The sequence below is a fragment of the Chionomys nivalis genome, chromosome 3 (assembly GCF_950005125.1).
Source record: "Chionomys nivalis chromosome 3, mChiNiv1.1, whole genome shotgun sequence".
NCBI lineage: Eukaryota > Metazoa > Chordata > Mammalia > Rodentia > Cricetidae > Chionomys > Chionomys nivalis.
Genome location: NC_080088.1, coordinates 65,186,618 through 65,213,090, shown reverse-complemented (window position 1 = coordinate 65,213,090; position 26,473 = coordinate 65,186,618). Strand labels below are relative to the sequence as shown.

Below are 26,473 nucleotides of genomic sequence, written 5' to 3'. Positions count from 1 at the left end.
GCCCCGGTTGATTTTCTGCTGATAGCTGGTGAAATCAGGGAATAAACAGCCCAGCAAATGCACCCAGGTCTCGGAGGCACTGCTTTTCTTCTGTGTGAATACTGGCAAACGATTGCTCCTCTCCTGATCTCATATTCACCCATCTAAAAGACTGTAGAGTAAGCAAAACAGTGTGCAAAATGTTGATAGAAAACAGCACACATGAGCCTGGCAGTGGGGGCACACACCTTTAATCCCAGCCCTCAGGAGGCAGAGGCAGGCGGATCTCTGAGTCTGAGACCAGCCTGGTCTACAGAGTGAGTTCCAGGACAGGCTCCAAAGCTACAGAGAAACCCTGTCTCAAAAAACGAAAACAAAAACAAACAAACAAAAGCACATGCTAAAACTAAGAAATGGTAAATATTAATGGCTTCTCCCTCGTCATATGCCCGTTTGTGTCTTGTCTCCTCCCCCTTGGTGGAAAACAAGGACCTGAAGGAGGCCATTGCCTCAGAGATAGAGGCATGGGAGACAGAGAAGTTGGATACTGGCCTCTGAGTCCTGAAAACCATGTGCAAACTCAATCGCGGACTCTAGGGACATCTAGAGAGTAAGAGAGCCCTTCTCCTCCCCATGCATTTCCTCTCTTGCATTTTCACCTAAAGTAGCAGTCCTGAGAGAGTGGGAAGGGGATCCAAAGGAGACTTATGCACCATGTGTCCCTAAGAAAAGGGACCTGCATCTTAGGAGGTTATGAAAACCCTCAGTAAGATCATAGAAGCTTGGTGTCCGGCCTTATTCAGCTGTCCAGATGTGGGTAGACTACAACCACAAAAAGACCTGGGTCTAGCTTTCATCCCATCCTGCTGGTTTGTAAGACTTGAGCAGCTAGAATAAAGTCAAAAGTAACTGAGCCAAGATCACTGACTTAACTCAAAATAAACACCAAGCCAATAGCATGATGAAATGAGGTATAAATGCTATTTATAAAATATGTTGCTATAGGATACTAGGAGTATTTGCATACTATTTCTACATAAACAAAACTCTATATCTGCAAAGAGTTACTTTGAAAATGGAAAGTAGATGCATTTGAGCTGCATTTGTGGACACATGCCCTAGCACTGACCATATTTCAGCCAGGAATCTGATTCTAACATGGTGGCTCTGTCTGATGCTTTTCATGGTATGTGTGCCAGTGGGGTTCATTTCCTACATGAAATATGCTAGGGCATGCATGGATTTACACATTTTCTAAGAAATTAACAAGATACATACAGTTAGTTTCATCCATATTTCACTGAGTCTGACTCAAATGGATCATTTATTTTTTTCTGCACTCAGGATATGTAGATATTGGTGCTGGTGACTTCACTTTTGCCATAAGTTAGCCTGGGAAAAGCCTACTGTCATTCAAGTTCATTTTAGAACAGTTTTAATTCTCTGGTGCATTCTGGCTTTTTCTGAGACTCAGGACAAATCCTGTGGATCGGGAAAGGATAAGGGACAGATGGAAGGCCTGAGCTGTGCTGTCTTTCCTGCCTCTGATGTCCCCACGTCATGTTCTCTGTTACCCAGTGAGAGAAGCGTTCAGAACACAGGCACACTCAGGCTGCGGGAACACTTAGGGTAGAGGCCAGCCGACATCTTTCTTAGCTCGAGGTCTGCACACTGGATACTATGGCAACATTCATTACCACCATCACAAGGCAGGTTGATTTCAACTTATTAGAGATAGTTTGTAATCATACCAAGCATTTAGGTTTACCACATCATGTGCCCGTTAAAAATTAAGTAGAGCCGTTCGTAAATGTTAAGATCTGCTGATGTTGAGCACGTGAGGAGCAGACAAGGGGTTTCTGTTACCCTCAGGTCATGTTCAAGGTTTGTGTGAACTTCTTCCCATCTTTGTACCAGATGGAAACGGGAAAGTCTAACAATCCATCGGCACAAACGACAAATAGCTTTTAGCTTTGGGTTTCCAAATAGTCTCGCTAAAATGCGCTGTGCTACAGGATTTCCTAAACTAAAGGGCAATCGTACAAATAGCAGCTTCCTACTCACACAATTACAAAATGCCTTTAAAACCTGTAGGTGAACACTGCAGCCCTCTGAGTTGTGAGGTGAGATCCACTGGGGTTGTGAGACTGAGGAACAGAGCAGCGGGCTGTTTACTGTGCTAAGGCTCGCTGGAAATTTCCTCTGAGCTTATCTAGCTCTAAGCAGTTCCCACCTGTAGAGCACAGGGCTAGGCAGATCTCTCCTCCCTCCTCTGCCTGGGACATGATGGTCTTTTAGGCTGTGCTTTGATTCCATGCAGACAGAACTATTCTCAGATTTACAATGAGACTCCATTTCCACCTGCTTTCATGCCCAAACCTCCTTCCACTCGCTCCTCCAGGCCACCAACCAGCAAAAAAAAAAAAAAAAAAAAAATCCCACAGGTTAGAAAATGTGTCCTCTAGGTTTCTGTTTAGTCCTATTGTTAACCAACACTGTTTGTGTGTTCTGTATCTTTGTTTGAATAAAACTGCAGCACGGATTTCCCTTATCTATTTCATATCCTAGTGCAGGGCTTGGTCCCAGGCAAACAGGAACAGTTGATCTGATTTGCTAACATTTGGGCTAGCTGTTGGGTAAGGAAGAGGTTGCTGGGTGATGGCAGCCTACCTGTGAGCATTCCTTCATTCACCACGCAACTCCCATCGATCAGGACAGCATCACACGGCAGTGAGATTTTCCCTGGAAGAATGAGAATATCTCCTGGAACCAGGAGACGGGACTCCAGCTCCTGCAGACCTAGGTGACAGCAAAAGGTCCGTGACTGGCTTGGCCTTCTTCTGTTTTCCCTTAAGAATTAAAATAACTAAGAACTCTTATTTGCTTATTTTCCTGTTGGATAGGACCTACCCGACCTGTTCACCTTCCCAGGGCCCCTTTCTGCTCAACTGAAAATCACCAGGGAATTAGATTGGGAAATTGTTGCTTGAGATCTAGAAATGGATGAAAAAAACAAGTTCCTGTTTGGGACCCGGTACCCAGCCAGACTCTGTGCAAAGTAAATTCTTCAGAGCTTCACTCAAAAGGGGGGCGACCTCTGGCTATATGTAAACCTTCCAGAAACCTTCTGCTGCTCTCGCTGCAACTCTCTACTCTTTACACATAACTATAGCTAAACTCAGAGCCAATGCCAAGAGTCCAGACAGTCCACATCGAAAGGCTTCATCCAAGCCTTCGGTCCAGATGACAGCTTGGAACGTAGGATGCAAGGTCTTTGGATACAGAAAGTTGACAAAGATAAAGGAGCCTTTAGTTTTCACACGAATATCCAGTTGTCTGAAATTTGGAGGACAAAGGAAATTGGAGACTAAAATCTATGAAGAAGACGATATAGGAGTATAGGAGTCGCCTGTTCAAACTTTGGAAGGAGATGAGGCAAGCCTGGCCTGGGGCTCGAAGTCGAAAAAGGCAGTCAGTCCCTTGGGGTCCTGCAGACATTAGGTGGCATTTGAGGTCTTAACCTCCTGCCATCTTATGAGTTAGATGTCTCATTCATCTCATCATGCTTGCCATCCCGGGTTCAGTCAGAGAGAAGTTCTGTCTTTGATAGTGAGGACAAACGGCCTGCCTAAGACTGTAGAGGCTGTAGAGGCTGTAAAACTGTGCCGAGACGGTAGCCTGAGCCCCTCACCTTTGCCCTTTACGGTGATGGTGACCTGGACTTTGTTGTGATCCTCCACAAGGTGGTGTAGCTTCACGGATTGCTGCCAACAGAAAGACAAGGCTTTACCAGCAGATAGTCCGGATCCCGACAACCACCTAAGTACAGCCAAGACAAACGACCTGGGCAAATGACTCAGCTTCCACTTGATCTACTCTTTTTGATCTTTGAGACAGGATTTTGCTATGTAGCCTAGGCTGGCCTGGTACTCACCATGTAGCCCAGGATAGCCTCAAACTCAAAATAATCTATATGTCCTTCCTGGACTCCGAGTGCTGGGGTTGCACATATGATCCACCACACTCAGTTTCTACTTTGGCTTTTGAAGCTTCAGCTCCCCTTCTCCCACTCCCAGCCTCTTGACATGACTTTAGGAACAATTCTCCAGATTCATTTAACACAACTTTACTCCAAGGGGTAAAAATGATACACTTCTACGGAGTCCAGGACCCAGGGAGAGGAACCAAGGTGAAGAAACAAGCCTGACCAGATTATGAGAGTGTCTGAGTTTGCTGTGTAAATGACTGTCCACTGGGAAGAGCAGGCCCTGTTCACACTTGCTCACACTGGGTGAGCTGACAGACTGGAGTCATGCCTCTAGATTTGAAATCCTGGGGCTAGCACGAATGAGTCAGCGAGTTTGTCCAACCCCATTTTGCTCACCTGAAAAGAGAGATGATAATGGAAGCCTTTGGAGTGGTATTTTGAGTTTTCAGTTAATTAAATCTCACAACCCTTTGTGTCATGTCACTATGCTGAGTGTACATTAGTGCTAGTGACTGCGAAGGACTAAGCTGCTGGAAAAACTGCAGTGAGACAGTGAGGTAGAACTTACTGAGATGTGACTGTAAAAGGTAGAGGAAATGGAGGGGACTCGAGAGGTAGAAGCAGTTCCTAGGGTAACAGGGGACAGGATGGTAGAGGCAAGAGAGGGTTCGGTTCGCACACTTCTCTTACTGACATGGTGTAGCATCAGCATGAGAAAGGGGGCACCAGCAAACGGGGAAGGACCGACTGTTGGGCAAGGTTCTGCTGCTTTCCAAATGGTGTCAGAGAACTGGATGTCTCGGAGAAGAAGCAAGTCTTGCTCCTGATGTTGCTGTTCCAATTCATCCTAAACTAAGCAGAACAGAACACTTTTCTCTTTTACAGTTAAGCTTCTTTGATGTGTTCTGCTAATGACTTTGAATGTTACAGATCTTTCCAGACTGATAGGCACCATGTACAACCCTGTGCCTGTCCCCAGAGAAAACATAATGAATTCAAGAGTCAGATTTACATGGGAGAGAGAAGAGTATTTACTTTAGTTCCACATGAGAAGCCAGATTTCACTCATTTGAGTCAACTGTGCGGAAGAAGTGTTACAGCTACCGGTAACATATCCATCACCGTAGAGTGACTACCTGGGTCTCAGCTGCCGGGTGCGTTCATTTATACCCGGTCTTTCACAGGCAGCTGATAGACTCAGCCAAAGTTCTGGGTGAGAGACCCTGGATTCGGTCAAAATTCTTGAGTTAGAGGCATGGCTTACCGCAGCAGCCAGCCACGTCCAATGTGTGTTAAATGTCCCTCGAGACGCTAGTAGCTTCTTCGGTAAACAGCTGGTAATAGCCTGAAGTTACCTCCAAGCCTTCAAGTGGCATTCTGCTGGTGTGTTTTACATGCCAGGGACTTATTCCAAGCCTGCGAGGCTTTATAGAAGAAATCCATAAGATATTGTAAAAGACTCAAATGACTATGTGTATAACCACTCATGGTATCGAGTCGCTGGTTCATACTAATGACTGTGGAAGACCCGTTAGAAAAGCTAGATATATACAGAAATAAACAAAAATGCTACCTCTACCATACATGGAAACATAGAGGCAAAAACCTGGAGTGGAAAATGCTCAAGTACTTTGCCACCGTCACGCACTTATGAAGCATCGAGGGTTACAGTCAGAGAGGTTCACCTGAATCAAAGCGTATTCTTAAGTGTGTTCTCTTCACGCTTAAAATAGCTCCCGTTTCCTTTCAGAGCTGTTTTTCCCTGCTAAACTGCTTTTAGTTTCTCTCTGTTCAGTCAGCTCCCTGAGCCGATGTCATGATAACTTCAGCTGGAGAGGATGCTAATCAGCCCAAATGGAAGTGGGGAGGTATGAGTTAATAGCGCTTGACTGTAATTCTCTAACCTCATTGTGCTGTGAAGCTGAATTTGTTTATCAGACTTAGCATTCTGGGGAATCTGCCATGCTTCCAGGCCTCTGCTGGGGCTATTCCCTAGAATGTTCAACCCAGCTTGCCGCTAGCAAGCTCTTTCTAATCCTTCCCATGAAGCTCTGTGTAAATATGACCTCTCCCGACAAGGACCAGATCCAGGAGGAAGGCAGAGCTCTGCTGCTGGCTGCACACCTCGGCTGGCGTACTGATAACTTCCGTTACAGCTACCTGTTGTCCTTCCTCCCCTGTGAGACACCCAATTCCCAGGGTGGGAAAGGAGCCGTGCATCCCTCTCTGTCCCCAGACTGTCATGTAGTAGACCCTCAGCAAAAGTGTCTTTCATAGACCTGGAGTGTTCTACACCTCCAACAACACAGGGATAGGCTAATGTAAGCATTCTCTTTGAGCTAATGTACTTGGAAACTATAAGTATGGGTTTCTATGACAACCAGCCAGCCAGGAGAAGGCAACCTCTGTGCTGCTCGCCATGGCTGCAAAGCTCATTGCCTGATTTTCACTGGGCCCCCTCTGGTTTCTACAGTTCCTCTTCAGGGGGACCAGGATCAGTTTCCACAGCTCATTTGCATACTGTTATTATTCCACATCTGCTGCCGGATATCTTTGTGTTTGCTGTGGCTGGATTTTCTCCAGAGATACTGGAAGTGGTGCGTTAACTCAGGTGCCCCAGGGAAGGCAGAGCCAGGGAAGAGGGGGGTACAGTGATACCCTCAGTCCTATGCTAGCAGGTGTACTAAGTAAACACAGTAAACACAGTCTGGGGTTTGCATTCAGCCCCAGCTTGCATTCTCCTAACTTCTTAGCAAGGGACTACAGCTCAAGTGTTTCTTAGCCATGGTAATGTAAGCTTTCTCTAAGTGGCATAATTTGGGGTAGAGTAATCAGGCAGGGAGATTATCCTTCTTAGCTTCAATTCAGAGAAACGATGAACTCAGCACAATGACTTAGATATTCCTTCCTGCTAGGCTCTATTCCTCCAGATCTTACTGTTACCTCAAAGTCCACAGGTTAGGTTTTGAAAATACACTCAGTGCAATAGGGTGCAGCACACTGGGAGCCAGGAAACTTGGTCACTGTTTCCCATGTGGAGATAAGCAAGCTCCTCTAGGGTGGGAGGAAACTATTCTATGGCATGTGTCTCCTTCTATAAACTCTGTGCCCAACATATGTATATGATGGATTTAGGGACCTATTGCAAATTATGAATTTATAAATGGCATTAATGGTTGAAGGCTCGTGACTGAAGCTGTGAAGGAAATAGGCTCACTTGGTGTGGCTTCACAAGGCGTTTGACAAGTTAGGTCGGTTAAGGTTTGTAAAGGAATACCAGCTGCTAAGAAGATTAGTGTTTGCCTTCTAATTCCTATTCTTCTGAAACCCTTTGTCGCACTGCCATTAAAACTCATGTTCCCATGTGGCTAACTGTGTTAGGGCAGAGTAAATTAGGGATTCTGTTAAGAAGACATGAATTATCATTTTTAATTTTTTTAAATTTATTTAGTTTTTATGTGTATAGCTTTGCCCACGTATGTGTGTGTGTGTGTGCACCACTTGTGACCTCGTGCTCCTGGGGGCCAAAAGAGGGCATCAGATTCCCTGAACTGGAGTGACAGATGGTTGTAAACCACCAGTGGTTGTTGTACCCTCTGCCAGCGTAATCACCGCTCTTAGTCACTAAACCATCTGTCCAGCACCAAATGTTTAATTTTGATACACAATTTAAAATACCGAAAAATAAATTAAAAATGCCTAACTTTATATATTCTTGTGCAACAGTTCCATCTAAGATTAAAACTTTCCCTCTTCCAGGGAAGTTCCTTAAGCAGGAAGGTAAACAAAAATAACTTCAGGAAGTCCCGAAACTGATCAGATTCACTAGGCCCCTCTCTGTCACAGTTAAGTCACAGAAGCTGAGATGCCCCCTCAGACAGAGGGAAGCTGAGCTGCAGAAGACCTGAGACCAAACCAGTTGCTTGGAAGAAGCAGAAACCATCAGAGCTGCCTGGAAGAGGTTTAGACCCAGTCACTAGCAAAGGGCAGTGTCCAACCTGTGGAGCTGCCTATGGGCTGTGCATGGTGCTCCATGTTCACAGCCTTGTGAGCTGTCATCCATGCTAGGATGGACCTTGACGATGCAGCTGCTTTTGAGTAATTGCTGATTCTGTAAGTAACTTCTTACCCATAATCCATAAGTAACCCCAACACAAGTTGGACTTTGGTGGTAGCCACACTTTGGTCTCTTGTGGGTTTCCTGTCTGGGGTGAATAGATGGGGCATTGCATCTCCCCAGGACACGTTTTGTGACACAGCAGATATGCAGAACAGCAAACCAGAAAACAGAAACCAAGAAGGAAAACATTTGCCTCTGTGTAATCTTTAGTGTCTGAAAAAGGCAAAATCAAGTAGGAAAGATAGCTAAAAGCGAAAGTTTTCCATAGGTGTGGTGGGTATGAGAGGCCCTTGAATATAAAAGAAATGGAATGCTTGGATAAATAAAATACGCCTTCCTTCACTAGCAATCAGTGAGTGTACTTTAAAACACTAAACAGTTAGTGTTTGAAGACTTCCGCATGCCAGTATCTATCACACATGGCAGGTGAGGATCTGGAAAAAATCAATGATCTTGCGTGTTGCTGATGGGAAGCATTATTTCATTTTGACAAAATTACACTGCAACATCTATTTCAGTTCCAAGTATACCTATCCTCACAGCTAGCAGCCTGACTTTTGGTTGTCAGAAATATGAAGTAGTATCTTGTGTCTTGGTTAATGTGAGCTTTGAGTCACTGCCCCCTCCAGTCTTGGCAGTAAGACTGCCATCAGTCCATGCTGCATTCTTCACATTTACTCACACACAACCTCAGAGTCCTAAATACAGTCCGTCCAGTTAAGCCTCCAGCTGATGATCAAACTTTGCAAAGACTTTTGAATCTTCTTGATACTCCCAATGCCCTGTCCCCCAAGTGTACCCATAGTAAGATTTGCTAATGCTACCTTGTGATTTGTGTTGGACAGAGCTGCTTCATGCTCCAGGGGCAAATTCTATAGGCTTTTTGTTTGTTTGTTTGTTTAGCCAGAAGATAAATACAAATGGAATCCAATCATGATTTCAACTCTTACCTGTCTCAAGTCATACACACTTAAAACAATAGAGATAACGGTCAAAATGATGATGGCCACAGAGTATTCTATGTAACCCTGAGACAGCCACAGAGTAAGGGTGAAGGCTTGGAACACATAGAATGGATTTAAAACCTGCAGGTATAAAAATAGCACAGGAGTCATTTATGTGATAGCGATCAGAAGTATATCATTACTTTATAGAATGTCCTTTCATTTTAACAACATATGATGACCTCTTCTATTTAAGAATTTCCTTAGAACTTAATTAGCTAAAGCAAATGCAATGGCAAACACATAGAAAGTGATACGGTAGAAGTTACTCTAAGTACTCAAGAGTCATGCTAAAACATTTCCTCTTCTTATTTCCTAAAACATACTTCGCCAGTAACAAAATCTAGCAATTTGCCATTTACGCATATGTCATGCAGCAGTCTCCAGGTTAAAACCCTCCATTTGGGAGGGAGACACAGGGTGTAAATGGAAAAGTGAAACAACAGGTGTTTTTACAAGAAAGTGAACCAACAGGATGTTCTTGGGTGGATGGGGGGTGGAAATATCCATATGACAGGAAGGTGTCCTTAAGACTGGAGGTAAACAATTAGGATAGTTTCAGGAAGTTCCCGAAACTGACTGGATTCACCAGACCTCTCCTTCCCCAAAATTATAAGCACCGAAGATTGATGAGAGTAAACTGAGCTACTTAGCAATCACTTGATGAACCAACCTGCTTGGAGGAAACCCAGATCAGCCACAGTACCTGGATAAGGTCCAAGCCCCCTGAGACACTAGAACCCAGACAATTGTAACCCATTGAGTTGCCTGCATGTTCTGCAGTTCACTCCAGGTTTCTAGATTTTATGACATGTCATCCATTCTGGGATGAACTTTTGTTGGTGCATCTCCCTTTGAAGTTTTTATGCACTAATAAGTAATCCCTCACCCATGTTCCTGTAAGAACTAAACTAATTGGTTTACCAAGTTGGACATCAGTGTTGTGAGTAGTTTGGCCTGTTGTCAGCTTGCTGTTTGAGCTGAGTAGGTTTTGCTCATGTCTGCCCAGGAATAGAGTCACACAGCACCATAATGGAGGAAAAACAATTCAGTCTTATTGTAAAATCATAGGTTTATCTTTTATGTTCTCCCATGCTGCAGACTTAGATTAATTGTGCTATGAAAATGGGAGATTCTTCTTTTATCCAGGCTACTTTAAGATAGCATATTCTTTCTGTTGCAGGCCATAGTAAGATCCTTTTAGAGGCAGTAGAATCAGCATATTCCTTCCCTTGAGCTCAGAAAGACCCTGAGCAGACTGGTGTTTGCTCTAGCAGCAGTGGCTAAAGAGACTCTGATCAGCTCAGGCGTGACCATGCCCTTCTCTCCATTCCCTCTGTCTTCCAAAAAAAATTAGATTATATTCTTAAAGATAGCCATGGAGGTTTATTTCCTTATTTGGCCTTTTCCTCTTTCTGAGAGTGCCTAGCAATGTCTAACTATCAAAGTATTTAAGTCCAGGAATCAAAAGCCCACTTTGGCTCACCTAATTAACATGCCCAATTAAAATTAAACACCTCATTCTAACACAGGGTTTCCCCTTTTACCTTTGTAAACAGCCATTTGCCTGTGGACGGTCTGTCTCCTCTCTGTACAGAGGCAGTCTCCTTTGTCCCTCCAGGACAAATAGCCCTTTCCCTTCTTCCTTGTCCCTTTTCTCTTCTCCCTGTCCTCTACCTCTGTCTTTGTCTTTTATCTCTGATCTTTGTCCCTCTGTGGCAAATAAATCTCTTTTGTGCTGAGAACTTGGCCTTGGAGGTCCTGAATCCATACTTTCCTTTTCAGTGGCTTTCCCAAAGATTTAGCAAACATCATCTGGGATGGTGTCACCAACTCCAAAGCTGATGAGAAGGCATGGATGTCTCCATAGCACCTTTCGCTCTTTTATCACCCGTATTTCCCACTTTGGTCTTATTGGTTCCTATTATGATTACAGTAGTGCACTGAGGCGAAGCTCAGCTGAAGAGTACCTGTTTAGCACACCCAAGGCCCTGGATCAGCCTTGGTACCCATAAATCGATGATATATAACAATCCCAACAGGAAGGGCCGCTCTTAGGGAGGAATTGAAGTAAGTTTCCACAACACACAAAGACAGCAAAGATAAGAGCGCCCGCTAGGATGAAGTGGATTCCCTTCCCGAGGAAGGGCTCTTTATCATTCTTATAAATTAGATGAAATGCTGGCTAACGTTGGGGGTACGCGTTCCAAATACTGCTTTCTGTAATTATCTCACACACTGAATAAAATTCCACCCTGCTCCTAACAATGAACTGATAGCTACTTAATACGTTAATAAAGCTACACATTAAGGGTTTCTCAAGCCTTCTGGATATTATTTATAAATTTAAAAAGCTTTTGTTTCTTGGTGTTTTGTATTATCCCCATCTCAATTGCTTTACTTACAAATTATAGCTCTTAAGTTCACTTGGCATAAAATGCTCTAATTATAGATTATGTACTAATGATAACATGATTCTGGATTCATAGGAATACAGTGGAAAGTTGTTTAAATATTTCTTCGGAAGAAACAGCAGCAGCATAATTAATTTAACCCTCTTATTCAATACCCTTGCAAACTAAAAGTGAAGCAATTTACACCCTGCCCCCACAGACACACCTTTAATTTTGCTAAGGTTCTGACTGATGTGTGCTAAGAAATACCAGAGTCCTTTTGAAAAGGATCAAATTTTCGTCCTTTGAAAAATACTTTGAAAAATACTCCGCAGTTTTCAAATGCATTTGGCGAGCAGCTCAGAAGGTGGCCTGCCTTTCCACAGCTGGGGAGGCTGTGCGCGTGGGGTGGAAATAAGCGCATGAGAAAGCTGTACCCCCCACTCCCTTTGGCTGGGAATAAAGCACAGCTCTAAGGTCTAATGCTGGAATAATAGCAGACTGGTGTTTGCTCTAGAAATAGAACAATGGTGGATGATATTTTATATTAGAGAGAGATGGCCATTCTCAAAAAAAAAAAAACTGACAATTTTCAAGGGTTAGAAAAAGACTCAAAATCTGCTTGCTAGCAAGATGGCTCAGTGGATAAAGACATTTGACAGGGCAAGCCTGTGGGACCTGACCTTTACCCCTGAAATTCATGTAAAGGTGAAAGGAAAGAATGAACTAAAAGTTGTCCTCTGTCCTCCACACATGGACCTTGGTACACGGACCTATGTTTTCCATATGTTCATTTCCACTTCACACATCATGCATAAACACAGATACATATAATCATATTTTTAAACAGGTTAAAATTGTGGGACATTGTGTGAAGCCAGAGAGCAGCAGCCTGGATCAAAAGTAGATAGCACAAGGGAGAGGCACAATGCAAGAGGAAGTAGGGACAGAAAATCTTCCATAAGAGGCAAGGAACTGAAACCAGAGCTATGGAGAGAAGGAGAGGTATCAGTATGCTTCCTGCCCCAGCGTGGAGGCTGAAAACACAGCCAGTTTGGGGTGGAATGGGATAAAACAGGGTCCATGGCACAGCCATGACTTGCACTAAGCCCCTCACAGACCAAAGGGCCCATGGGCAAAACATTGTTCTCTCCAATATGGGCCCAGCTCTTACCCAATAAAACACTGGGGACCAGATGGAGGCAGGTACAAAGTCATCAGAGAGGCACAGCAAGCTCAGAGAGTGGAAAGGGGAAATTGTCCCACTGAAGGTTGGCTTACACAAAAGTATAAGAAAAGTGTCAAAACATACCATACTATTTTAAAAAATAATAATAAGTCACACTCAAGGAGACAGAAAATAGTATAAGAATCGTAAGGACTGAATTTCAAACTCTTAGGGATCATAGCTGTAATAATGTGACTCTGTGGTTAGACTGCATGCTTATGGCCTCTCTAAAAGTCTTCCCTTGTTGAAGCACTGACTGCCAGTGTGGTGCTACTGGGAGGTGGGGCTTTGAGAGATAATTTTGGTTACATAGGTTCTGAGAGGCAGAGATCAGGCATCCTTCATGAGAAGACACAGGAGAGGCTGCTGATCCACACATCACCAAGTGTCCCTTGAACTTGGATTTCTACCCAGTCTATGTGATTGTGTTCTCATACCCTGAGCAGATTAGGATGCCACAATACTACCACAACAGAGACTAAAGCCACCAAATGGACAAGATATTACAAAACAGGAATCTGACTCCCACTAAGGAGTGTATTTCAACTTAAATAAGTGTTGGGTTGATGAGATGGTTTAGCAGGTAAAGGCTCTTGCTACCAAGCCTGGTCACCTGGGTTTGATCCCTGAAACCAACTTGGTGGAAAGGAAGAACTGAGTCCTGTGAGTGGTTCTCTGACCCTCCCCCCACACACACACAACTATGTCCCCAAATACTAGATGATAGATAGATAGATGATAGATAGATAGATAGATGATAGATAGATAGATAGATAGATAGATGATAGATAGATAGATAGATAGATAGATAGATAGATAGATAGATAGATAGATAGGCAAATAGATAGATAGGCAAATAGATAGATAGGCAAATAGATAGATAGATAGATAGATAGATAGATAGATAGATAGATAGATAGATAGATAGATAGAGCAATAAATAAGAGGCAGTTGGAAAGGATCAGTCATAAATCCTGGTGTGTGTGTGTGTTTGTGTTTGCTGAGCTTAAATAAAACTGAAAGGAAGCCTTAATAAACAGAAAAAAAATATAGGTTAGTGTCAAAAAGCAGCATCATGAAACACAGATAGCATTTACAATCCCCCCGAGGCCAAGAAATTAAGAAGCATATTCTGTTTTTCAAAAAGAAGAAAATTGTCTGGTTACCTGTTTAACCAGCAGCTTCCATATGGGCTGGATCTCCACCTCGATAGCGTTGGGCCCACACACTAACCTTCTGTGGGAGATTGACATCTGTTAGTGTCAGCCTAGAAGCCCGTGACAAGTGAGCACAGGCAAGCTGACGAAAAATCACCCACCTCTGTCCTTTGGCATCTTGTACCTTGATATCTATAGTTTTATTCTAAACCATGAATATATCTTTAAAATGAAAGTTGATACATGATGAAGAAATTTGGTTTCTTCCTGCTTTAAACTGTCTTTACTACAACTCAGTCAAAATGAAATTAGAAAGACATTTTAAAAAATAATCTGATTACATCCTAAGAGCAGCTAAAAAGACACAGGTCTGAAGACATTCCTAGACTCATCAGTCATTCAATTTACCCCAGACTTCAATGATGGTGTCTGTCTTAGCCTGGAATCTCCCAGAGCAGGTTCCTCACATGTGAACCCATCAATGCACCAGAAAAAAGAACAAATTCCCAGGAAGATGCTCTAAGATTGTCACTAGCAAGTGTCTGCTTCCCACACAAGGTGCATGACACATGTCCACCGCAAAGAGAAGCCCTCATGTTTGGGTTATGCTTTATGATTTTTCAAGTTTTTACAAAAGATTCATTTGATCCTTACAGTGTTCTATAGAGTTCTAAAGGGCCAATCTTGCCAATAGGAAAAGACGCTGTGGGTCTTCAGTCAAAGGCTCATCCCACTAATATTAATTATGACCAGGAACTTTTAAGTTTCAAATGATCATTGTTTATAAAGAAAACTGAAGTTGGAGCAAATTAAGAAGCTGTCCCAAGTTCTGAGGACCAGAAAAGAAAGCTCCACCTAACCATACCCTCCATGGCTTGGTCCATCCACCTTCCCCATCCCACTCCACCCCCACCCCACATGCATGGTGTGCTTGCCCACAGTCTTCTCTTTGTAAATGGTACTCAACCTTTAAAAGTCAAACCTGACAACCAAGTCAAGTAGCTCAGAACAGTGAGAGTGACCACACCTCCCTCCACACCCAGCAAGCCTCTGCCCTTGCTCTTCCTTCTACCTAGACCATGTATCTTTTGGGTGACTTGCTTCATTCAGGGCTCTAAAAAGTACTTCTTGAGGCTGTCCATAAAAACCATATGGAAAACAGCGCCCCCCCCCCCAGCCTGGGGTTATGGCGTCATGGTAGAGCATTTGCCTAGTACATGCAAGACCCTGGGTTTGCTCCCTAGTACTGGGAGAGGGTGGAGGAGCAGGACCTACCTAACTTTCCTTAATTTCTTTAACCTACCTTACTTTTCTTTACAGCACATATGATTACCTGAGCATAGGTCTTCTTTGAACATATGTGTGTTCATGTGTACACGTGTGGGCAGGTGCATGTGCACATTCACATGTGTGTGTGTGGAAGCCATATAGAAAAGCCTTTACTATCCTTCCACAGAGGCTGTTCACCTGTTTTATTAGACAAGGTCTCTCATGGAACATGCCATGTAGGCTAAGCTGGTTGGTAAGAAAGCCTCAGTTCATGTCTCTAGCCCTTCCTAGCAGTGGGGTTACCAATAAGCACCAACATTGTTTAGCTCTTTTCACTTGGGTTCTAGAGATCACACGCAAGTTTTCATTCCTCCAGGGCAAGCGCTTTCCCAATTGAGATATCTGTCTCCACAGTCCATGCCTTCTTCTTCCAGTGTGATAATTGGCAGTTTCTGACATTATAGAAACATAACTTTTGAAGGAACGCTTAATAGATACCGCAGGGATAAAGTTGAGCCTAACACATTCAACTCAGTCACGAATTATCTGCTTAAATTAGTGGATAGCTAAATTGGAGGTGGGGGAAAACCTTGGTTGCCTCATCTGAGAAATGAATCTGATAAAATATGACTGATAAAATATTACTAATAAAATTATGATCCATCTCTTAGTAAGATAAATATGCAAAGCAGCTGTCAAAAGTGTACCGAGGACATGGCAAATCCCAGATAAATGGCAGCTGTCTTTGAAATACGATTCTGTCTGACATAATCAATTTTTTTCTCTCCTTCAACAACACTTTCCTTCTCAGTAGCATCACTTACCTCATTGAATTAAACCATATATTTGCATGTTTCCTCCTCAAATTGTTTCAGCTGTTTTTAAAGGCAAAAAGAGAGCCTTTGTGGATCTGCTTTTCTAGAATCTGGGGCTAGACAGAGAGTATGTTCCCAAAAAGTTTGGAGTTAATGAAAATCATGGGGCCCCATGTCTGCAGTACTTTCTCCCCTGACAAGATTCCAAATTTAACCCTGATGGACAACTAAGGACATATTGATAATACAGAAATCCAACTAAGAATACAAGCTGAGGATTTACCACCCCTGGTCTCTCCCTGTTTGGTGATATAGTTCCTGATATTGCCATTGCAGGAGGAGCTTAGGTCATGGAAACACGCAGGATGGGATAGTGTAAATCAAGCCTTGCCTGTGATTGATACTTTGGGGTTCTTCTGGAACCATGATGGAATCACAGCCAGCCTGCTCTTTGCTCTTTTGCCATGTCTACTATCCTTTGCCAAAGGAAATTCTCGTATGTTTAGAGATTCTGTACCCATATCAATCTCAGAGCCAACCACAGAGAATTCTCAGGGATGTTGATCAGTGGTGGAGCAACCAGAAGCAAGATTAGGCTTGATGCCAAGTCACACAGGGAAAGGGCAAAGCTATATGCCACCACTGAAGATGTGATGAGGTGGCAGAGAAAAGAGACTGAGATCATTCTGTGCTGCCTTTCCAAACAGTGTAGGTCATACACAGCTAAGTAGGTTTTGCTAACATCCGTCACTATCCATTGGGGGGAGGGGGGACTGCTGTGATGGCAGATGGCCCCTTCTCAAAGGGTCGTGACCAGGTCAACAGCTGAGAACTCTGGAAGGGGATGTCATTCTCCCTGCGAGTTTGGGTTTGTGAGTCTGGGTTCATAAGGAATTTCGTCCGGTTCTGAGATATTCAGATCTTGTGGAGTGTATGGTTCTGAAATGTGAATGGTTAGGAGCATTTTCCTTTGAGGAATAAATCAAATGAATACATCAATATATCTCTCAAACAAATTTGTGTAAGGCCCTGGAACCCAGACGACTAGAGTCGGGGTCCTTACCAATGAAGTAGAAGTATACTCCAATCCCTGGTGCCCTTCTCAACCTTCTCAAAAGCCCTCAGCTTTTGCCCACTCTTTCCATTCGGATAGCCTTCTGGCCTGTGAGGGTATCTCTGGAAGGAAAGATTACTCCAATTTCCAAAGTAGTCAAGGCCAAGCAGAAGAGTCCAGCATGACTCAATTCTGTAGGAAAGCAAATCGGGAAAGCTCCTGGGGGAGTCTGCTGGTCCGTCACTCACTCCCTCCCTCCCTCCCTCCCTCCCTCAAAATTCCTGCTTTCCAAAGAAATAGAGGTCTAAGATGCCCAGGCTATGACATCCGGTGCCTGGTATTTGGGCATAACTGCATAGTACAAGTGGGTTGGTCCTAGAAATCCCCCATCATAAAACACTTTGGGTATGCCATGAGAGATGGTTCACTAGAAGAAATCTCCAAGTTCATTAATGAAGCAGTGATATAAAGAAACTCCATGTCTCTAAATAACATATACTAACAGTTGCTTAGCTTTTCATCCAGATCTTGTCTGCTGTCTATTTCTTTCATTTCCTAAATTACAAGCTTCTGTAAAATCGGGGGAAAACAGCTCATGAAGGAATTTGGCTCTCAGTACGAGCTAGTGAGGTGCTCCCAGAAGTCTCTGCTGATGGAGAATGCCTGAGCACTCCCTATATACAGGCACAGAAGGGAAAGAACCAGAAAGTTGTGGTGAAGGTACAGTGAAATCTAGGCATCATTTCCATCATGCCACCCACAAGGCTCATCAGGACTTACACACACTGCTGTCTCGACACGCTTCTGCACTGGAGCTAGATGGTTTTATACTCCCAACAGACCCAGACCCATAAAACTGTGGGCCTGAAAATTCCAACTTATTGAAAAGAGACCATTGACCTCAAGTTACTTGGTTTTATCAAATTATATTCTAAATAAAATATAGTCTTCTAAGATAACTTCCTAACTCCTAGCTGAATGTTAGGGGTTGGGATCATGTTTTTAGCTTCTAGGGGATGAGTAAGACTTTTCTCCCATTATCCGACCAGCTGTCACTTACTCCTTCCTAGAAAGATGCTGTGGAGGCTGAGTGTGTGTGGCCATTCTCTCAGAGTGCAACTTTCAAAGGCATAAGAGTAATTTGTTTCTCTTTCAAGCTTTGTGCCCACCCACACCTGAGGAGTACCACAGCAAAATCCCATGGTGGTTCTAATTTGTCTTTTCTCCCTCCCCCATCTTCCAGGTGGTTGCTTTTCTGTTTTCAGGAGCCTAAGCAAAGGGGCAGGAGCAGGATGGCCTGAATGGCAATGAAGGTGAAGGGGTACCCTAACCCTGTCCTAGTAAGAATGCCTAGCAAGGATCAGATAGATGTGGCGTTCTCATAGGATCCCTTTTGAAATGAATCACTTAGCCGTCAGTGAGCCTGTCTAGGATGGCTACGGTGATACAAAGCTGAGTTCAGCTGGTGAAAAAGTGAGGATCAGAACAAGCCAGTTCCCCAGACCATTTATTTACACACTTTTTGATGCCTTTTGCAATTTATCTGCTGGGTAAAATCCACTCTCCTGGTGGCCTGATAAGCTTTTGCTGCTGAAAAGTGAGAATGATGAACATCCTACATCCTGTCTCTTTGCCAGGCTGCTAGGAACCCCACAGGGAAGTGTGTGCATTTAGATGCTGTAACGTGTCATTTTGTCAGATTTTTGCCTGCCCTCCTTCCTTCGTCTCTTGCAGTGAGCTCTTGGTTTTTAACGCAAGCAAGCTCAGACTCAGTTATTGAATTCTCATGCTGTCTAATCAATCAGTCCCTTTTAATTTCTCTGGAAAGGCCCCTCAGCTTGCTCTAAAGAATGAGGGGGAAATGTGCCACATCTACCGGTCCTTTTGTCCTTCACTCTGGCATGCCTACAAGATAAAATATGCCTCTGCTTATGAGATTATTTCTCGATTCTTCATATTTGGGATACTGTACTCTGTCTTGCTTATTAGATTGTCAAGTTCTTTATGTGTGGACCAGATTTAAATTTAATTATGTATGATATTTATTAAAGCCTGGCACCTGATAAATAAGGACAAATGTGAGCTAGCTATACCGATGGGGAATCTTTCTTGTGGAAATGGTTTCTTGTGCGGAATATGTTGGCATCTACCATTAAGAGCTCTTAAATGTTCTAGATCAATCCTCTAAAGATCTTGCACTAAGTATTAGTAACTAAGTTTCATTTTAATGACTTTGAAAAGTCTCTGTATCTCAGCATATTAAACATTCATTTCGAACACATTTTGCAATATTGTTCGGGTTATAGACACCTGCTTCACTTCTCATAGTATGTCTACAAAGGAAAAACGGAAACCAACACTTCATGTTTCCTAGAATTGTATAAGAATTATGCAAGTGGACATACAAGCAGGCTGGCTCAGTGAGTAAAGGCTCCCGCTGCCAAGCCTGTGAACCTGAGCCAGCTTCCGGCGACTCACATGGTAGGACGGGACCACCTCCTGCAAACCTGTCTCCTGAATGCTACACGTGCTCTGTAGGTTTACGTTACCACACACATGTCCATAAGATACATGGAAATCTAAAATGTAAGGAAGAACTCGCGTGAGGAACTTGCTCAAATTCCAGAGTTCTTTGACTCATCTGTGTTGTCTTGCTCCTACGGAACTGTCAGCACTGTGGGAGCACAGCCCAGAAGCACTGATTCAACCAATACATTTCCTCTTATTTTGACAATTGATGTTTCTGGTGGATCACAATGATGTCTGGCAAATAGTGTCCCTGGAAGTGTCTGAGGAGCTACAGATTATCAGAAGGGCTCAGCTGTATCCTTTGGAGCTCACCAGCATGGGATATTTCAAGCGAGAGCTGAGGGAAGCAGGGACTTTTCCCTTCCGGTTAGTAAATTAAGTGGCCTCCCCTCATCTCTGGCAGCATATAGACACCAGCCTCATGATTCTACTCCCTGCCCATCGATAACTACATCTTTTTCTTTAGATCACTCCTCCCTTGCAAAATACTTGACATATCAGGGACACACTGATAATAACTCAAGAAACACCATCATTTAGTTGTTTCTGCTGCATGTATCTGTTGAGCTCCTTGAAGGGGTGCGAGCTGGCCTGAGAAAACATGGCTGTGGCAGGCTTTGTCCTTCCCCCATTCCCTCTGCCTTGCAAAACTGTTAGAGAACCTTCCTAAAGCTGGTTAACAAGGTCTGCTCCCTTATTTGGCCACTTTCTCCTTCCGAGACTGATCACCAAGGTGATATTTTACTTGAGTGGCTTGTTCTTTCTGTGTCTTTTGAATAAGTTTGCCTAAGAAGAGAATTTAGAATGTCTTTCTGATGCCAGCAAATGGCATCAAGCTGGCAAAGCATTGTGCCAGCAGCACACCGATGAGCGTCCATTTGATACTTCATGTCAGCAGGGTGAGGCTCAGTAAGCATCCTTAAGCCTACCTGACCTCTTGCTCTTCACTGGTCAGACCCAATCCAAATGTGTGGTGGATATCGAAGCAGGAGTTACTGTCTTCTAGCAACCTAGGAGATAGTTGGGATAGGAACCACACATCAGTTTACAGCTTCCAGTGAGTCAGTAGTCTTCGGCTGCATCCTGAGGTGGTGGTAAGAAAAGGCTATATACTTACCCAACTTTCCGAAAGCGCTTCTCCGAGAAATCCCACACGTACCTGATTTTCTGCACTTGGATGCATTGTAGCTGCAATCACAAACGTGAAAGGGTCAGGCGTCATTCACAAAGGAAAGCGGGGGTCAACGGGGAATGGACCCAGGTTCCCAAGTGGTCGCACTCCTAGCTATCAGTCCAGCCCAAGCATATCATAGTCAGAGCTTTAACCAGCAAGTGCACACTCCATTCTGTTTCCACAAATGTGCCAGAACAACCCACACATTCAATCGCTTACTTTTAATTCTGGCTTCATTACAGCTCGGTTTATGACTGAGTGGCGGTCCGCCACCAGAGGTTCTTCTGGGTTCTTGCTTCTAGGGGACTTCAGTGTGGATAAGTGAAGGCAGAAGACTTTTTTCCTTATGTACCTTCGAAATTCATCCTTAAAAAGTCAACAAACAAGAAAGCGGTCTCAGACCTCAGCCAGAAGGCAGATTCTTAGATATAGTCCAGACTTGGTGGATTGAGGAACTCAGGTAGTGGAGCCGACAGTCTGTGTTTCAGTGAACCTTCCAGAGGTTTCTGCTACCCACAGGATTTTAAGAAACATTGGATATGGGGGGAGAAAACTTCGTCAGGAAGTATTATGTCTAGAAATTTTCTGAGATGATTAGATTTCTTTTTATTACTTTATTTAATTTTTTGGCACTGAGATTCACATGTCTAGACTGACCTTAACTTCTTGGTTAGCCTGCCCCAGCTTCCCACAGCCTGGGACCACAAATGTGCACCACCATGCCAGGCTCCAGTTACTTTTAAATGCTATCCACAAGCTTACATTACCTAGTATACTCCAAAGCATGCGTTGTTGAAAATTGAGCATTCCTACGTTATGTAGCCTCTGAGAGCTGTAACAATGACAGTCACTGCCCATGCACTGGCAATGAGCAACATGCTTCAACCTAAAATATGAGAGATTCCCCCTGGCTGAAGTGAAGAAAGTATTATCATTCCTGGACGGGGCAAGAGATAAATAACAAGAAGCTTGCAGAGATAGTGTTTCCTTCTCTTGTTCCGGCCTGGGTAAACTGTTTGAACTGATGAGATCTGTTCTGGATCTCTGGAATATTGACTAGTCATTGCTAGACTACAGATGCAGTATTGAAGACATGAGCATAGTACTTTTTTTTCTTTAAAAGTTATATTTAATTTTTAAATTGAGATAAGGTATTTGCATGTATTTATGGGTAAGGTATTTGCATGTATTTATGGGTCTTTGTAGCCATTTCCTCTGAACTGAAACATTCTCTCCTTTAAAACTCAGGAAATAAACAAAACTCACAAATCTGAAGAAGTTCCTGAAACTTACATGATTTCTGAGGCCCCTTCCACTAGCTGCGGAAGCCCTAACAATTGGCTGAAAGAGAAGACACTCCAACCTACCTAGTTGTTTGCAGATAAAACAAGGAGCTCTAAGAAGAGTGGGCTTTTCAGTGTTGCAGCTACTTGTGGGTCACCTACAATCCTTTAACTAGTGTGTGTGTGTGTGTGTGTGTGTGTGTGTGTGTGTGTGTGTGTGTGTGTGATGTGTAATATAATTCCAGTAGATGTACCGGTTCACTAAACTGGACTTGGGAGAAATCATTCTTTTGGTCTGTTGTTAATGAATAGACAATTATCATGTCTCCTCAGGAACACTCCCACAACAATGGGGTACTTAATGAATTTTAGGTGTTTATATACTGTAAATAACAATTAGACAAGACCAGAGTAATTGGCCTCTTAACCACTTCAGAAATTTACCATCTCTTTTTTTTCTGGGAGCATTCAAAATCCTCTCCAAAATCCTCTCCACCAGCTGTTTTTAAATTTTTTCTGTCAGCCACATTACCCTGTAATGCTACAGGACATTAGCAGGTATCCCCCTATTCAACTGTAGCCTTGAACCTACTGATCATTCCCCTCTATCTCCTCTACCCCTACTCAGGCGCTGGGAATCAATATTCTACAACGCCAACTTCATAACATCCGTGTGTAAGTGCGAACAGGCAGTATCGGTCCTTCTGTGACGATCATGGCATTTGAAATGGATAACAGAAAAGTACGCACTGTTGTTCTCAGCAAAACTGTGTCTGCTTCTTGCAAAGGACAAGGGATGCAACTGGTCCACACCCACCACTCAGGCCTCCAGTAGAACATCAGCTGAAGGGCACCAAGAGTCAGGATGGCTGTGACGAGGCACAGGGCTCTCCGGAGACTCTGGGTATGGTAGCCGAACACCTCCTGAATAATAAATAGAGCATCCCATGTTTCAGTAGTCACATAAACATCATTTTGATTCAAGATATACATACTTTGCGATGCAGAGTTCTTGGTTGAGAGAAATCTGGCACCAGTTGGTAGAATCAGGTTGACTGCAGCTGGCAACTGACATAATAAAAGGAAAGAGATGCATAAGCCCTCCTACTGCCCTGCCAAGTGAAATTAAACATGAGATGGAAGGCAAAGGGAAGATCTCCTTGCTTCTGTGCATTCATAGGCGGCACCTCAAGTGTTTGTAACATGCCTCATGTTTTGAAGCAGATTTATTTCCTCTAGGTGTTAAAGGAATTGATAATATTAAAGAAAGTGATTGCGACAAACATGAGTCACACATATCCACCTTTATCTGTATTCACATTTGGTTATAAAAATAACTGAATATGATTGAAAGTATGAATAAACGAATTGGTGTCTAATCCAACAAAATGTAAATTATAGGACTAGTTGCAGCCATGAAAGGCTCTTGAAGGATCGATTGCACTTAGTTATTCTTTTTTAAATTATGATTTTTGTATTTGAAACCATTTTAAATATGAATATATTTTGATCATATTCTTCACCTCCCCCAAGTCCTTCCAGATTTTCTCCCCTTTCCTAACCACTGAGCTCTAAGTTCTTTTCCCCAAATCAAAAACCCAATACAACAACAAAACCAAGGAAACAGAGTAAAACCATCATCACCCCCCAAAAAACTACCTGTTGCCAAATAAAAGCACACAAGCACACAAGCACACACACACACACACACAAAACCCTCGGATTCTATTGTATGTTGGTGAACTAATCCTGAACATGAGGCCTGTCCTGGAGTGGCTGATGTCACTCTGTTGGAGAAATGACTCATTGTCATTCTATTAGAGAAAACTGATTTTCCATCCCCCAGCAGGAATAAGTGATATTTCAGTTGTTAACTTACCCTAGTGGCTAGGTTTTCATTCTTTCCTTCATTCATTTTTTAATATAAGAAAATGGAATATAAAAAGATGAAACAAAAACTTACACTGAAGTTGTAAAAGGCAAACCAACAGAGGAAAAGACCCCAAGAGATGGCACAAGAATGAGACCCACTCATTTGCACACTCAGGAGCCCCATGAAAACACTAAACTGGAAGCCACAATATTTATTCCGGGGATCTGCTGCAGACCCCTGTTGGCCCTGTGCATTTTCCTGCAGTCTCTGTGAGTTCATATGAGTTTTGCTTATGTTGATGTAGAAGGTCCTGTTTTCTTGGTGTTCTCTGCCCCCCTACAATCTTTCAACCTCCTATTCCACAGGGTTCCCTGAGCTCTGAGGGAAAGGATTTGACGGAGACATCCTATTTAGGGCTAAGTGTTCCAATGTCTCTCAGGTTCTGCATAGTTTCAGGCTGTGCATCTCTGTGTTTATTCCTCTCTGCTGCAGAAGGATGTTTCTTTGACGGCTGAACAAGGCACTGATATATGATGGTAGCAGAGTTATCATTAGGAGTCATTTGATCACTAAAGTTTTTTTTTCTTTTTTTAGAAAAGTATTGTTTAGTTTTATCCCTGGGCTATCTAGTCTCAGTTCTTGGTTGCCCAAACAGTTTGGGAATGGGTTCCATCTTGTGAAGTGGGTCTTCAGAAAAACCAGTTATTGGTCAGTTACTCATGACACTGAAAAGCTTCTGCATAGCAAAGGACACCATCATCAGACAAAGTGGCAGCCTACAGAATGGGAAAAGATTTTCATCAACTACACACATGGTAGAAGGCTAATATCCATAATATATAAAGAACTCAAAAAACCAGATATCATGAAAACAAATAACCCAGTTGAAAATGGGGTACAGATCTAAACAGAGAATTCTCGATAGAGGAAACTTAAATGGCTGAGAAACACTTAAAGAAATGTTCAGTAGCTTTAATCATCAGGAAAATGCAAATCAAAAAAAAAAAAACTTTGAGATCTTACACCTTTCATCTAATACCAGTCAGAACGGCTTAGATCAAAACACAAGTGATAACTCTTGCTGACCAGAATGTGGAACAAGGGGAACCCTCCACCATTACTGGTGGGAGTGTAAACTTGTTCAGCCACAATGGAAATTAGTGTAGTGGTTCCTCAGGAAGATGATAAACTCATTCTACCTTAACATCCAGCGGTACCAGTTTTGGGCATTTACCCAAAGGATGTTTCATCCTATCACAGAGACACTTGCTCAACCATGGTCATTACTGCTCTATTCATAAAAGCCAGAAATTAGGAACAACCTAGATGTCATTTAACAAATGAATAGATGAATAAAATGTGATATATTTATACAATAGAGTGTATCACTCACCATTAAGAAAAAACTGACATCATGAAATTTGCAAACAAATATATTAAACTAAAAAAATCATTCTTAGTGTTGTATTCCAGACTCATACAAATATGGAATATATTCTCTTATGATGTGGGAGGGTCTTCTGTTTTGTGTTGATTTCATTGGTTAATAAAGAAACTGCCTTGGCCATTTGATAGGCCAGCCCTTAGGTGGGTGGAGTAGACAGACAACAAAAGAAACTTTATTAAAGTGTCACAGCATTAGAAATACTGGACTAGAGGGAACAGATGATCTCATTAGGAAAGAGAAGTAGAATAGATAATAAATATGGGTGGGGAGCTGGAATGGGAGAATCGAGGCAGGAGAGAGAGAGTAGGAGAATTTCTGGGAGGCAACCTAGGGAGAGAAAGCTAATATCAAGGGTCATTTGAGGAGTAGTATGCAAACCTAATACGGTAGAAATTTCATAAAATATATACATATATGAAGATAATGTAAATGATATAGCCAAATATTTATTGGGGAGGCAGAGACCAAACTGGCTATCTCCTGTCACTAAATGAAGCATCCAGTAGTGGGATTAGATTATGTCTAAGTGGGTTGTTGCCTAAAGGGGCCCCTTGTGAATCCATTGTAAATAACCTAGGCTGTTGCCAAAATTATAGGTTACTCTCCACAACCTGACAGCAAGGCCTCATTGCTGAAGGCAACAGCTACACAGCTCATTGAAAATGGATATGTCGCCATGTGGTGGTGACACAAGCCTTTTATCCCAGCACTTGGGAGGCAGAGACAGGCAGATCTCTGAGTTTGAGGCCAGCATGGTCTACAGAGCAAGTTCCAGGACATTCAGGGATACACAGAAAAACCCTATTTCAAAAAAAAAAAAAAAAAGAAAGAAAAAAAGAAAGAGAAAGAGAGGGGGAGGGAGAGAGAGAAAGGGAGAGGGAAGGAAGGAAGGAAGGAAAGAAAGAAAGAAAGAAAGAAAGAAAGAAAGAAAGAAAGAAAGAAAGAAAGAAAGAAGAGAAGGTACCTGCCTAGAGCCATCACCCTTACATTCCAGCACCTTTGATAAAGGAAGGAACAATGCATGCTATCAAAACAGAAACACCAAAGAAAAACATATGAGCATCCCCCTGAATATTAACCTTCATCAGGCGATGAAAGAAGACAGAGACAGAGACCAACATTGGAGCACTGGACTGAAGTCTCACGATCCAAAGGAGGAG

The 26,473-nt window shown here is 42.9% G+C and overlaps 1 protein-coding gene across 1 annotated transcript in view; it reads right to left on the bottom strand.

Annotated features, from left to right (window-relative positions):
• The window catches only part of Atp13a5 (ATPase 13A5), a 118,885-nt gene that overhangs the window by 75,579 nt on the left and 16,833 nt on the right, over positions 1 to 26,473 (bottom strand). The window contains exons 2-9 of the mRNA XM_057764243.1: positions 22,744 to 22,917; positions 20,930 to 21,076; positions 20,654 to 20,724; positions 20,466 to 20,546; positions 13,879 to 13,948; positions 9,038 to 9,172; positions 3,671 to 3,743; positions 2,650 to 2,778 (exon numbers count right to left, since the gene is read on the bottom strand). Coding sequence (XP_057620226.1) covers positions 2,650 to 2,778; positions 3,671 to 3,743; positions 9,038 to 9,172; positions 13,879 to 13,948; positions 20,466 to 20,546; positions 20,654 to 20,724; positions 20,930 to 21,076; positions 22,744 to 22,917 — 880 coding nt within the window. The remainder of the gene's footprint in view (positions 1 to 2,649; positions 2,779 to 3,670; positions 3,744 to 9,037; positions 9,173 to 13,878; positions 13,949 to 20,465; positions 20,547 to 20,653; positions 20,725 to 20,929; positions 21,077 to 22,743; positions 22,918 to 26,473) is intronic.